Source organism: Haliotis rufescens, unplaced genomic scaffold (assembly GCF_023055435.1).
Source record: "Haliotis rufescens isolate VD_foot unplaced genomic scaffold, xgHalRufe1.0.p SCAF_15, whole genome shotgun sequence".
In the NCBI taxonomy this organism is placed as follows: Eukaryota; Metazoa; Mollusca; class Gastropoda; order Lepetellida; family Haliotidae; genus Haliotis; species Haliotis rufescens.
The window spans coordinates 28,916,237-28,931,959 of NW_025963835.1; the positions used below are offsets into that span (position 1 = coordinate 28,916,237).

Sequence of the window (15,723 nt, forward strand, 5' to 3'; positions counted from 1 at the left end):
TATCATGTTTATAGAGATTATCGCTCGGGTCAAAATGGGACCTTTGAACAATGAAAGATGACCAAAGGTTATTTTTGCATTCATAAGTGTGACTGGCAGACAGATTTATTTATTTCGGGAAAGGCCCTCTGTGCTGAAATCAATTCTGCTATTGAAATAATGGCCCTCTAGTGTAGAATTATTATTGCAGCACACAAGCTGAATATGAAATGTTTACGAGATCATAGCTAAACACTTTAGGAGTTATGTAACATGTATTCTACATCCCTGTGATCATCGTAATTGCCCTACTTGGATGGTAGCTGTCGTGGAGACCAGGTGTCTGCACTTCTCCCACAATGCAGCAGTCAGGATACATCTACGTCAAAGTGTCTGATATTTGATGAGCATACATCTGTGATTGTCAGACAGTTGGAAATGTGACTATCTATGACTGACTCCCTGTGTCGAACAATCTTAAATATTGCTATAATAATGTGACTATGTCTGTGTCAAATTTGGGGAAATATAGGTGCAAGACTATTGTATATCTAGAGCAGACTATAGGTGCTTGACTAAGGTATGTCAAGACAAGACTGTAGGACCAGGAGCTATGTCTATGTCATTGTATGTCTTGGACCAGACTATAGCTGCCAGACTATCGTATGTCTACACCAGACTATAGCTGCCAGACTATCATATGTCTACACCAGACTATAGATGGTTGACTATCGTGTGTCTACACTAGACTATAGATGGCAGACTATCGTGTGTCTACACCAGACTATAGCTGCCAGACTATCGTATGTCTACACCAGACTATAGCTGCTAGACTATCATATGTATACACAAGACTATAGCTGCCGGACTATCGTGTGTCTACACCAGACTATAGCTGCTAGACTATCATATGTATACACAAGACTATAGCTGCCAGACTATCGTATGTCTACACCAGACTATAGCTGCTAGACTATCATATGTATACACAAGACTATAGCTGCCGGACTATCGTGTGTCTACACTAGACTATAGATGGCAGACTATCGTATGTCTACACCAGACTATAGCTGCCAGACTATCGTATGTCTACACCAGACTATAGCTGCTAGACTATCATATGTCTACACAAGACTATAGCTGCCAGACTAACGTATGTCTACACCAGACTATAGCTGCCAGACTATCGTATGTCTACACCAGACTATAGCTGCCAGACTAACGTATGTCTACACCAGACTATAGCTGCCAGACTATCGTATGTCTACACCAGACTATAGCTGCCAGACTAACGTATGTCTACACCAGACTATAGGTGCCAGACTATCGTGTGTCTACACTAGACTATAGGTGCCAGACTAATGTATGTCTACACCAGACTATAGCTGCCAGACTATCATGCATTTAGGGCAACTGGAACTATGACTGTCATATTCCTATCAGATCTATGATTCAGGGTTACAGTGGAAGCGGTGTGCAGATTAAACAGTAAACCCAGTGATAAGGAAAGTTTTATTCAGTCCCTGAATACATTGCTGCCACCAATGACTGGATACTTATTTTCCAAGGAAACTTAAATATTTCAATTCATGACCTGCATGTTTCTTGCCTGTCCCACAGTTTCACAGATCTCCGTTTCATTGATCTTGCGGGGGCACGGGTGGCCCAGTCAGCTAAGGCGCCGCGATTCGCTGTGCAGAGTTGCGTCCCTTGGGCATGCCAGAAACCTATGATTGTGGGTTCGAATCTCGGTTCGCCCCAATTATGTTTCTAGGTTTGTCAGCACCATACCCATGCTCGTGGGTTTCACCGAAGTGGTAAACGTCTGAGACCTGCATCACTTCGGGCTTTCCTCCCACATTAAGCTGACACGCCGTGATATAACTGGAATACTGTTAAAAGCGGTGTTAAACCCAACTCACTCACTCACTCATTGATCTTGCACATGGAAGCTTTGATTTTCACTGTAGCATGATTCACAAATACATTGCATTTGTCGTTATACACATGGGCATTGCCTCTCATACACAGCCTTCCAAGTTGTGACCAAATTGGTCGCATTTGTGATTTAAATTACCATTCTGTGACCTCTATTTGTTGCTCGTTTGCCAGTTGGCTCGCATCAAAAGAATCAGCATGGCGATTAAAATATTTCACATATTGAAAGAAACTGACAAACAGCATAGCTTGTCTATATTGGCATCACGACTTCCTTGTTTAAGGTGTAGTATAACTACTGACAGTAATACTGAAGCCTCTCTTGCTTCTGATGCTGTTGTCTGCAATGCTGCAAATATTACCGGTCATGCACACATTTCTCAGTTTTCTGTCACGATTATAACATGTTCAAATCATAGAGATATGTTTTGACACATTATCAAGAGCCATCTCGAAGGCACCCTGTCCATCACAGAATGATGAAATAACCATGGCTAAGCAGCATTTGAAATTGGCACTAGTGCTTTAGCCCTTGCCAAACTGCCCAATAGTTAAGGTATCATAAGGACAATTAGAAATTTGCCATTTTTAGGGTTTTGCTATATGTTAGCATTTCAAGGACTAGTGGACTGAAACTGTTAGTTTCTAACACTGCTGTTCTGAAATTTTATTTTTTTTATAAGTCTAAATTCATGTGGTTCCTTTTGTTTTAATGTGGCTCCTAAACAATGTTTAAGTTTGAAAAGGCACCTTGGAAAATATTGCTAGAGCCAACACTAAATTTTTAGTGCTGATACAAACCTTGAAACAAAATTCCAAAAAAAGTTCACAATTCTTGTCAAGTCTTGATATGTATAAAAACAATATTGGAAAAAGAATTGTCAAACTATTTTCATATCAGGGACTAAATGATTCTCAAACATAGGTCCAACCAGGGTTGCGAATTCTCCTGAGATTTTGTGGCTATAGTTTCCGCAATGGTGTTGTCAAATGTGGTTTGGATTTTTTAAGATGGCCACAACCAACTATTGCTGAGCCATTTATTCATGTACGTCATTTTGTAATTTGAAGTACAGGCGTAATTTTGTCTGTTCTATCAGTCTGCCATTGAAGCCATAAGTCTGAAGCTACATCCTAGTAGAATATCTTCCTGCCTAGTTATCTCAGCTCATAATGGCCCCTATATCTACATTAACAACCAGTTCAATTATGCCAATAGGCTACTTCTAGCAAGTAGACACTTAACTGACTTAAGTTTCGCACAAACTGTTATGTAGGTATGTTAACTTTGTTGTGATATGTTAGCTTTACAATGTTGGTTATGATCAACATGAAACACTCACTCATTCACTCACATTAATTGTATGATGAAAAAGGCTGATGTATTTTGTATGAAGAAGGCCAATGTATTTTGTATGATGAAAAAGGCTGATGTATTTTGTATGATGAAAAAGGCCGATGTATTTTGTATGATGAAGAAGGCTGATGTATTTTGTATGATGAAGAAGGCTGATGTATTTTGTATGATGAAGAAGGCCGATGTATTTTGTATGACGAAGAAGGCCGATGTATTTTGTATGATGAAGAAGGCCGATGTATTTTGTATGATGAAGAAGGCTGATGTATTTTGTATGATGAAGAAGGCTGATGTATTTTGTATGACGAAGAAGGCTGATGTATTTTGTATGATGAAGAAGGCCGATGTATTTTGTATGACGAAGAAGGCTGATGTATTTTGTATGATGAAGAAGGCCGATGTATTTTGTATGATGAAGAAGGCCGATGTATTTTGTATGACGAAAAAGGCTGATGTATTTTGTATGATGAAAAAGGCCGATGTATTTTGTATGATGAAGAAGGCTGATGTATTTTGTATGATGAAGAAGGCTGATGTATTTTGTATGATGAAGAAGGCCGATGTATTTTGTATGACGAAGAAGGCCGATGTATTTTGTATGACGAAGAAGGCCGATGTATTTTGTATGATGAAGAAGGCTGATGTATTTTGTATGATGAAGAAGGCTGATGTATTATGTATGATGAAGAAGGCTGATGTATTATGTATGATGAAGGCTGGTGTATTATGTATGATGAAGGCTAATGACATCATATTATTTTCAGGCTCAGAGTGATGACGATGATGCTGACGATGTCGCCGTTACCGTGGATACCGGGGGTTTCATGGAGGAGTTCTTTGAACAGGTTGGTAGTGATGGTACCCTTTTAGTGTAGGGCAGCTGTGTTCAACTAACACTTCTGGCAACTGTTATATGTATAAACTATAGCTGACGCAGACCTCCATGACATCCATGAAATATTGTGACGTACATGTTTCTGAGCTGAATTGGATCATGACAAAACTGAAGGTCATGGCTCACACACAACCGTTCAGCTTGTAAAAAACCAAACAACCACTACTGACACATGTGACACATGATCAGTGTTTGAAACAATTTTAAAACCCAACAGGACAGTCGGGCATGTGACCCATAAATATTGCCCTACCGTGTTCAAAGTTACCTGCCCGCATTCAGACACTATGAACATTGAAAATTGAAAAATCACGAAAATAAGAGACAAATCCCTTATAGTTTCAGTTGAAATAATGCCAAAAATTACTTTTTATGAGTTATGATAAAACTGAATACGTAAGTAATGTTACCAGACAGTCGAGGAAAATTTCATGCAGCCCAACAGAAAAGTTACCAGCCACGGGCAGGCAGTTATTTTGGACATTGCACATGATTACACGTTCAGTAGTTATGGGATTAATTTTCTTTGAAATGTTTGTGTGTGACAAATGAATTAACTTGAGACCATCACCCAACTTTCGTCATGGTAACCGAAGTGCGAACAGAGTCGGTTGTGGTGTGACAAACAAGTGACACATCAGACATTATGACGTCATGATATCATCCGTACAGGCCGATGTCCGGATTCTTTAACGAGAGTCAACGCTTTTCATACTATAAGACAAATTCCATCACAGGATGAGTACAAGACCAACCAAATCATATCTATTACATTAGTGTTAATGAAAAAATGGCTTGAGATCTCAAGAACGTTTCAGTAGACAATTGTATATTACAATTAATTTACATTTACTTTAACATGTAACCCTTGAATATGCTTGAATATGCTTGAATATGCTTGAATATGCTTGAATATGCTTGAATATGCTTGAATAACCTTGTTTTGTATTGATATGAGATATCACAATGAGACATTCATATCATGAAAGACAAGTGATGCATGCTTGATGACTCATTACACCACCACCAGTATCATCGTATGATACTGTTTTTGGAAGTGCTAATGATAGCCTTTCATGATATGACTGTGATATACACATACATGTTACAGACCAGTGTGATATGGCTGTGATAATGCAGACTATACATGCTCCAGGCCAGTGTGATATGGCTGTGATAATGCAGACTATACATGCTCCAGGCCAGTGTGATATGACTGATATTGCTGACTATACATGCCCCAGGGCAGTGTGATATGACTGATATTGCTGACTATACATGCTACAGGCCAGTGTGATATGGCTGTGATAATGCTGACTATACATGCTCCAGGCCAGTGTGATATGACTGATATTGCTGACTATACATGCTACAGGCCAGTGTGATATGACTCTGATATTGCTGACTATACATGCTACAGGCCAGTGTGATATGACTGTGATAATACTGACTATACTTGCTACAGGCCAGTGTGATATGACTGATATTGCTGACTATACATGCTACAGGCCAGTGTGATATGACTCTGATATTGCTGACTATACATGCTACAGGCCAGTGTGATATGACTCTGATATTTCTGACTATACTTGCTACAGGCCAGTGTGATATGACTGATATTGCTGACTATACATGCTACAGGCCAGTGTGATATGACTGATATTGCTGACTATACATGCTACAGGCCAGTGTGATATGACTGATATTGCTGACTATACATGCTACAGGCCAGTGTGATATGACTGATATTGCTGACTATACATGCTACAGGCCAGTGTGATATGACTGATATTGCTGACTATACATGCTACAGGCCAGTGTGATATGACTGATATTGCTGACTATACATGCTACAGGCCAGTGTGATATGACTCTGATATTGCTGACTATACATGCTACAGGCCAGTGTGATATGACTCTGATATTGCCATCTGCAGCCCACTGTGGTGTGGGGGAATAAACAGTAAACAAAGTAGAAGACGTTGACTGTGATTGACATGATTCACCAGATCGATGAATCACACTACGTGTGCCTGCATTACTTTAAAGAAACTGTATTATCACATTGATTATATTGAGTCTAGTGTAAGAATGGATGAATCATAACATTTCTGTGGTCGGTTCAGGGACCACGTTTGTGTGTGTCTTTAACAGATCAGGAAGTAGCATAATTAGGCAAGTCATTGACTCACAGTTCGGACATTTTTCTGAAACAAATATATTGAAAACCTTATGGATTACTTTAGATGTTACTGAAAACACCTTACAGATCAACATTTATGCACAGAGCTGTAGATAAGCTTTTGGTTATGTTTGTATTTTGACCAGGGCTTTGATTTTGATTGGGTGATGACAATGGGTATAGGTAGTGTCAAGCATAGATGTGTCTACAGGTAGTGTCAAGCATAGATGTGTCTATAGGTAGTGTCAAGCATAGATGTGTCTACAGGTAGTGTCAAGCATAGATGTGTCTACAGGTAGTGTCAAGCATAGATGGGTCTACAGGTAGTGTCAAGCATAGATGTGTCTACAGGTAGTGTCAAGCATAGATGTGTCTATGGGTAGTGTCAAGCATAGATGTGTCTACAGGTAGTGTCAAGCATAGATGTGTCTACAGGTAGTGTCAAGTATAGATGAGTCTACAGATAGTGTCAAGTATACGAGGGGTGTTCATTAAAGATTTCCCCCGACCCACTTCCGATGGACCTAGTGGAATGAAACTTGGCATAGGTATTAGTCTTTCTCCACATAGGAACCACCAAGAGTTACACACTTCTCCCATCGTTTTATGCAACTATGGAGACCTCGCTTGTAAAAGCCCTCATTTTGCGTCTCAAACCAGGACTTGACTTCAGAAATGAGTGTTTCATCATCTGTGAAACGTTTTCCCTTCAAAAATGACTTCATGGTTGGAAAGAGGTGGAAGTCAGATGTAGCAAGGTCAGGAGAGTAAGGAGGATGTGGAAGGATTTCATAGCCACAGGACCGCGCTTCTGTCTGGGCAACATGAGAGTTGTGTACTGGAGCATTGTCTTGCAGGAGACGGACACCCTTGGTCAGCATGCCACGCCTCTTAAGCTTGATAGCGTCCCGCAATTTCCGCAGCAGTGAAGCATAATAAGCTCCTGTAATTGTGGTACCCTTTGCCAAGAAATCCATCATCACAACTCCGTGCTGGTCCCAAAACACCGTGAGCATGACCTTGCCTGCAGAGGGTTGGACACGTGCCTTCTTTGAGGGGTTGACTCCACATGCTTCCATTGCATCGACTGAACTTTAGTCTCAGGATCATAGTGATTGACCCATGTTTCATCCTGTGTGATAAGTGTCAAAAAAGTTTGCCTGTTTTTTTTGGCACATGTCCAAAAGATCCTTTGAGCAATTGACTCGTTCCTGCTTTTGGAAAGGTGTGAGCAACCTGGGAATCCATCGTGCAGACACCTTATGCATGTTCAAATTGTCATGGATGATTTTTTCCACAGACCCTACACTGATCTTGACATCCTTGTGCTAACTGGCGAACAGTTATACGTCGGTCTGCCAAAATGGCGGTCTCCATTTGATGGATAGTGTCCTCATTGGCTGAATGGGGGCGACCAGGAATGGCAGCTGTTTCCACAGATGTCCGACCACACTTGAACTGGCGATGCCAGTGTTTAACAACGTCATATGATGGGGCATCTTCCCCATAAATTGCTTTCATTTCATCGAAAGTTTCTTTTGGTGTGCGACCTTTCAAATATAAAAACCTAATCACTGCTCGGTATTCTACTGGCTCCATTGTCACACCCTACTCGATCATAACACCTGTAAAAGTGGTAAGATTAATAGTTCGGTGCTGCAAATTCAGACATAACCCATAGATACATGTATCATTACACATGTGAAATTTCAACCAAATATGATAACCCTAAGTGGTTTAGGGGAAATCTTTAATGAACACCCCTTGTAGATGTGTCTACAGGTAGTGTCAAGCATAGATGTGTCTACAGGTAGTGTCAAGCATAGATGTGTCTACAGGTAGTGTCAAGCATAGATGTGTCTACAGGTATTGTCAAGCATAGATGTATCTTCAGGTAGTCTCAAGCATAGGCTGGATTACACTGAGGGTGCGAACAGCCATGAAATTGTCAAATCCGCCATTTTCTCCTGGTCCCGATCAGTTTCGGATTACACAGTCTACTGTTGTATATATAAAACACTTCATAGTTTTTTAGGCTTGTGTACCTGCATTGCCTGTATTTTTCTGTACATCAGTTTCTTCTGATCGAAAGCAGGCCTCGCATACAAGAACTTGTAGATAATGCTCAAAATGATCCATCACTCCTTTTGCAAACTAGACATATCGCTATTGTGAACCTGCGACACGTGACATGCTCCAAGCAACACATGAACAGATGCAGCTCAGAAGTCATCTGAAACAGCATTATGAGCAGACGTGTTTCCAGAAAGTGTTTGTTCATTGGTTTAAAGATATCCAATAGACTGAACCCATGGGAGTCAAAATATATTGAATACCAACAGAAAAATATGAACTAACCAGTGTGAGTGATAGTAGAGTGAGAAAATGCATGGAGATGCTGGGGTATGATTTGACCAGGTTATTATATCGGCATGATCACATTATCAACATAAAGATGCTGTAGAAGGAGGATATTATCAAACTGAAGGCGCTGTAGAGCCAGTTGACCAAGATGTATAGAGGTTGAAACATCATTAGAAGGTCTACTGTAGCGGAAGATGTTTGGAGATTGAGACATTATTTGGAGGTCTACTGTAGGGGAAGATGTTTGGAGATTGAGACATCATTTGGAGGTCTACTGTAGGGGAAGATGTTTGGAGATTGAGACATCATTTGGAGGTCTACTGTAGGGAAAGATGTTTGGAGATCAAGACATTATTTGGAGGTCTACTGTAGGGGAAGATGTTTGGAGATTGAGACATAATTTGGAGGTCTACTGTAGGGGAAGATGTTTGGAGATTGAGACATCATTTGGAGGTCTACTGTAGGGAAAGATGTTTGGAGATTGAGACATCATTTGGAGGTCTTCTGTAGGGGAAGATGTTTGGAGATTGAGACATCATTTGGAGGTCTACTGTAGGGAAAGATGTTTGGAGATCGAGACATTATTTGGAGGTCTACTGTAGGGGAAGATGTTTGGAGATTGAGACATAATTTGGAGGTCTACTGTAGGGGAAGATGTTTGGAGATTGAGACATCATTTGGAGGTCTACTGTAGGGAAAGATGTTTGGAGATCGAGACATTATTTGGAGGTCTACTGTAGCGGAGGATGTTTGGAGATTGAGACATCATTTGGAGGTCTACTGTAGGGGAAGATGTTTGGAGATCGAGACATCATTTGGAGGTCTACTGTAGCGGAGGATGTTTGGAGATTGAGACATCATTTGGAGGTCTATTGTAGGGGAAGATGTTTGGAGATCGAGACATTATTTGGAGGTCTACTGAAGCGGAGGATGTTTGGAGATTGAGACATCATTTGGAGGTCTACTGTAGGGAAAGATGTTTGGAGATCGAGACATTATTTGGAGGTCTACTGTAGCGGAGGATGTTTGGAGATTGAGACATTATTTGGAGGTCTACTGTAGGGAAAGATGTTTGGAGATCGAGACATTATTTGGAGGTCTACTGTAGCGGAGGATGTTTGGAGATCGAGACATTTGGAGGTCTACTGTAGCGGAAGATGTTTGGAGATCGAGACATCATTTGGAGGTCTACTGTAGGGAAAGATGTTTGGAGATCGAGACATTATTTGGAGGTCTACTGTAGCGGAGGATGTTTGGAGATTGAGACATCATTTGGAGGTCTATTGTAGGGGAAGATGTTTGGAGATTGAGACATTATTTGGAGGTCTACTGTGGCGGAAGATGTTTTGAGATCGAGACATCATTTGGATGTCTACTGTAGGGGAAGATCGTTGGAGATTAAGATATTATTTGGAGGTGTACTGTAGGGGAAGATGTATGGAGGTTGAGACATAGTTTTGAGGTCTGCTAGGGGAAGATGTATGGAGATTGAGACATCGTTTTGAGGTGAGTTGTAGCGATAGATTGAGACATTATTTGGAGGTGTACTGTAGGGGAAGATGTATTGAGATTGAGACATTACTTGGAGGTGTGCTGTAGCGGTAGATGTTTGGAGGTTGAGACATTACTTGGAGGTGTACTGTAGGGGAAGATGTATGGAGATTGAGACATTACTTGGAGGTGTGCTGTAGCGGAAGATGTTTGGAGGTTGAGACATTACTTGGAGGTGTGCTGTAGCGGAAGATGTTTGGAGGTTGAGACGTTATCCAGAGTTCTTCTTTAGGGGAAGATGTCCGTGAATGACTCACAACTCCGAAGGAGCCAGTTGACAATAGTAGAAGCGTACATGTTTCTATGACTGGGTGTCAGTAATTGTGATAGATTATGACCTGGCGTCTACGCAGGTTGTCATAAACAAAGTCTGTGAGGCTTGCTGCTTCATTGATGCTAAGGACGATTCCAATCAATGGCCACGATGAGCTCAAGTGTTTCAAATGTTCTGTGTTAGTGTGCAACATGGCAGATCAATAGGGGAAGTGGAGGAGAGGTTCCTCCACTTGGTCTTATCACTTATTCCGTTGATCAGCCGATGCTTTCATCCATCAGGTTATGAAGATTAATCCACAGTGTGGCATGTAACTCAGGTCGGTTTGACTTTGAGCAAAGGGGAGTCGACCGGTCAGCTGATTTGCCATGGTTTTGTGAGCAGTACAGACTCGAGTCAGTTGCCCTTAAGTAATTGGGAAGAGTGTGTGCTTTATTGCCGTGATCTCTACGGGGTGTGTTCAAATCCCGTCCTCAAGCATGCAACAAGTTAGGGTAATCATCATATATGGAACATCTCATTTGTCAAATTTTACCAGCCGTTTGTCTCTGTCTGTATCAGTTCAGTGGGCAGCACCAGAACACAGGGATCCTGGTGTCGAGTGAGTGGGTGGTTAAGTGAGTGAACTTGAGTGGGTGGGTGGTTGAGTGAGTGAATGGGTGGGTGGGTGGTTGAGTGAGTGAATGGATGGGTGAATATGTGGGTGAGTGAATGGGTGGGTGGATGGTTTAATGAGTGGTTGAGTGAGTGAACGGGTGGGTGGGTGGTTGAGTGAGTGAGTGGTTGAATGAGTGAATGGGTGGGTGGGTGGTTGAGTGAGTGAATGGGTGGGTGGGTGGTTGAGTGAGTGAATGGATGGGTGGGTGAGTGAATGGGTGGGTGGATGGTTGAGTGAGTGAACGGGTGGGTGGGTGGTTGAGTGAGTGAGTGGTTGAATGAGTGAATGGGTGGGTGTGTGGTTGAGTGAGTGAATGGATGGGTGAATGAATGGGTGGGTGGATGGTTGAGTGAGTGGTTGAGTGAGTGAACGGGTGGGTGTGTGGTTGAGTGAGTGAGTGGTTGGGCGGGTGGTTGAGTGAATGAGTGAATAAGTGAGTGGTTGAGTGAGTGAGTGAACGGGTGGGTGGGTGAACGGGTTGAGTGAGTGAGAGACCGAGTGAACTGATGAGTGAGTGTGTGAGTGAGTGAGTGAGATTAACGCTGCTTTGAACAGTTCCAGTTGCTATGGTATTTTAATCTATCATGTCAATGAACCCCAAATATTTACAATAATAATATTAGGGTTACAAAGTCCTCTTCACATTCATTCTGAATTTGGTAGGGGGTAGCCTAATGGATAAGGTGTTCGCACATGGATTTGATTCCCTACATGTACAATGTGTGAAGCTCTTTTCTGCTGTCCCCTGGAATATTCATCAATAGAAACTAACTGTTTTAGTCCACAAGTCCTTACAATGATAACATATAGGAAAACCCTTAATAATGATACCTTAACTATTGGGCAGTTTAGGGCAAGGACTATAGGGCAAGTGTCAATTTATAACACTGACTATTGCTTCAAAGTGACATAACACTGTACTCACTCACTCCCAATTTGGGGCGGTCGGGTAGCCTAGTGGTTAAAGCGTTCGCTCATCACGCCGAAGACCCGGGTTCGATTCCCGACATGGGTACAATGTTTGAAGCCCATTTCTGGTGTCCCCCGCCGTGATATTGCTGGAATATTGCTAAAAGCAGCGTAAAACCACACTCACTCCCTCACTCACTCACTCCCAATTTGGAACACTGTTTGTGTGTGTAAGGTCAGATAACTGCAGACCACACTATTGGTGGCCATTGCATCACAGCTCAGAATAGCATGTTGAAATTGAATGTTGCTAATTAAACTGGAATATTACAAAGTCAACAATATTCTTTATTAATTGACACAGCGTGACAGGTTGGATTCTCTTAGATAATTTAATATTGTTCACCACTGGAAATCAAAGATATCTGATTAAATGTAAGAACTGGTTGATTAGCATTACCTAGACTTGCCTGGGCTCCTATCCACCTAAACGAGTGGACAGGTGACGGCTGATTTATTTCCAGCTGTGATTGGATGATGGTAAACATTTGTCCGTGGTAGCAAATGAAAACAATGGCAGAACATGAAGTTTTGTGAGCGTAAAATGGCTCTTGCCGATATTGACATCGACAGAGAAGATAGTTTTATTGCCCATCCAAACTTTCGGGATGAAGAAATGCTTTTATGTTTATTTGGTTTGTAATTATGGACCTGACACATGCGCACCAATAAAAAGACATGGTATAGATTTGTTTCACATATATTGACTGCAGCCTGCTGGTTAAATGTGGCGCTTAGCTTGCTGAACAAACCACCGCTGAAACCAGTTTATACCTAGACTAGGGGAGTTATACCACGACTAGGAGAGTTATACCTAGACTAGGGGAGTTATACCACGACTAGGGGAGTTATACTTAGGCTAGGGGAGTTTTACCACGACTAGGGGAGTTATACCTAGACTAGGGGAGTTATACTTAGGCTAGGGGAGTTATACTTAGGCTAGGGGAGTTATACCACGACTAGGGGAGTTATGCCACGGCTTGGGGAGTTATGCCATGGCTAGGGGACTTATACCATGACAAGGGGAGTTATGCCACGACTAGGGGAGTTATACCTAGACTAGGGAAGTTATGCCACGACTAGGGGAGTTATACCTAGAATAGTGGAGTTATACCACAACTAGGGGAGTTATGCCACTAGGGAGTTATACCTAGACTAGGGGAGTTATACCACAACTAAGGGAGTTATGCCACAACTAGGGGAGTTATACTTAGGCTAGGGAAGTTATACCACGACTAGGGGAGTTATACCACGACTAGGGGAGTTATACCTAGGCTAGGGGAGTTATACTTAGGCTAGGGGAGTTATACCACAACTAGGGAGTTATAGCTAGACTAGGGGAGTTATACCACAACTAGGGGAGTTATGCCACAACTAGGGGAGTTATACCTAGACTAGGGGAGTTATACTTAGGCTGTAGGAGTTATACAAAGGCTATGGGAGTTATGCAACAACTAGGGGAGTTATACCTAGACTAGGGGAGTTATACTTAGGCTAGGGGAGTTATACCACGACTAGGGGAGTTATACCTAGACTAGGGGAGTTATACTTAGGCTAGGGGAGTTATACCACGACTAGGGGAGTTATACCATGACTAGGGGAGTTATACCTAGACTAGGGGAGTTATACTTAGGCTAGGGGAGTTATATCACGACTAGGGGAGTTATACCTAGACTAGGGGAGTTATACCACGACTAGGGGAGTTATACCACGATTAGGGGAGTTATGCCTAGACTAGGGGAGTTATGCCTAGACTAGGGGAGTTATGCCACGGCTATGGGAGTTATACTTAGGCTAGTGGAGTTATACCAAGGCTATGGGAGTTATGCCTGGACTATAGGAGTTATGCCTAGACTATAGGAGTTATGCAATGACTAGTGGAGTTATGCCTAGGCTAGTGGAGTTATGCCTAGGCTAGTAGAGTTATACCTAGGCTAGTGGAGTTATGCCCAGACTATAGGAGTTATGTCATGACTAGTGGAGTTATGCCTAGGCTAGTGGAGTTCTACCTAGGCTAGTGGAGTTCTACCTAGTCTATTTGAGTTATGCCTAGGCTAGTGGAGTTATACTTTGACTAGTAAAGGTATACCAAGACAAGGGGAGTTATGCCTAGACTAGGGTAGCACTAAGTGAGTAGTGTGATGTGTCCCAGATTGCAATATAATATAGCATCTCTTAGCACTACCCTTTGTTAATAATTCACAGGTTTGTATCTGCTTCGTACCTTGATCACCTGTAATAATAGCTCCGATGACCTGCACCCCAGGGATTGACATGGCAGTCTGTTAGTCCAAGACAAGTAACTATCTAAATGGACTGCTTGTTCTCTCCCCAAGTCTAGTTATCTAACATAACCACTAGCCTGAAATGAGCTGCAGACTAGTTGGATATGCAGTGGTCGAGGCTTCACCAAGATCTCTGATGTGTCAGCTCAAAACTTTCTATTGTGGCCGATGTAGTTTTTGCGTTTTCATTTTGTTTAGCTTTCTTTCCTTGAGAGGGTATACGTCATCATATGATTGACATGATGTTAAACTTACTCTCACTACAAGGAAACAGAAGACTAAATCTGATGCATCGTCTTTATGTCTGCGTTTCATGTAGCAGCGTTAGAAATTGGCACTAGTCCTATAGTCCTTGCCAAACTGCCCAATGGTAAAGGTATCATAAGGACTAGTAGAAATTTGCCCTTTTTAAGGGTTTTGCTATATGTTACCATTATAAGGACTAGTGGACAAAAACTGTTAGTTTCTAACCCTGTGTAGTCAAGTATTGGATGTCAGTAAGAAGCCATTGACATTTCAAGCTGAGTGAAACTTGTTGATATATTTATGAAGCATTTGCTGTGGCAGATTCACAAGGAGAAACACTGTGTAGCATGTAGTGTTCATGGAGGATGGAAATTTGAGTCTGGATCGCAATGGCACATTCAGAAACTGCTTATTATGTAACTTGATATCAACCGAAGATGGTACCGCTGCCTACTTTTAACATTATGATCCACAGTGTGCATTGATTGCTCAAGGATTCTTTGACATTCAGATATTTATGAATTTAAGACTTTTACCAGGGTTAGAAATTCCTTGCATTTTAGTGCCAATGGCAAGATCAATATGGAATGGTTAAGTTAACACACCAATAAATCATATTTTTTATAACAACAATGCCCCGTGACATGGTTTGAAATTAACATAAGTCAGCTAGTCTAAGATTAGAAATTCTGTAACGTCTAGTGTTATTCCTGGTGGGCTACCAGTTTAACCATTGAGTTGATGGCATCTCTGCAGCTGATCATTTTTACGGACTAGTGAAAATAAAAGTTAATTTCAAACCCTGAGTGACAATTTTTATTATATGAATCCAGTAATAAATGTACTATAAATGACGGACACAGGGTACACGATAAACATATGAATATTCTTCGAAAGGGGAATTCAGAATTTTAGTTGGGTTACTCTCAATCTCTATGAAAAGGAAGGTTGAGCATATCCTAATTATCAACTGCTTTTTATCTAGCTCATGGTGAAATGTCATCCACAAGTTCAAAGATGGATCA

At 41.5% G+C, this 15,723-nt stretch overlaps 1 protein-coding gene across 3 annotated transcripts in view; it reads left to right on the forward strand.

The window, feature by feature from the left end:
* Positions 1–15,723, forward strand: part of LOC124140246 (syntaxin) — a 118,480-nt gene that overhangs the window by 9,018 nt on the left and 93,739 nt on the right. For all 3 annotated transcript variants that reach the window (XM_046507701.2, XM_046507700.2, XM_046507699.2), the window contains exon 2: positions 4,039–4,119. In XM_046507701.2, the coding sequence (XP_046363657.1) occupies positions 4,039–4,119 (81 nt within the window). The remainder of the gene's footprint in view (positions 1–4,038; positions 4,120–15,723) is intronic.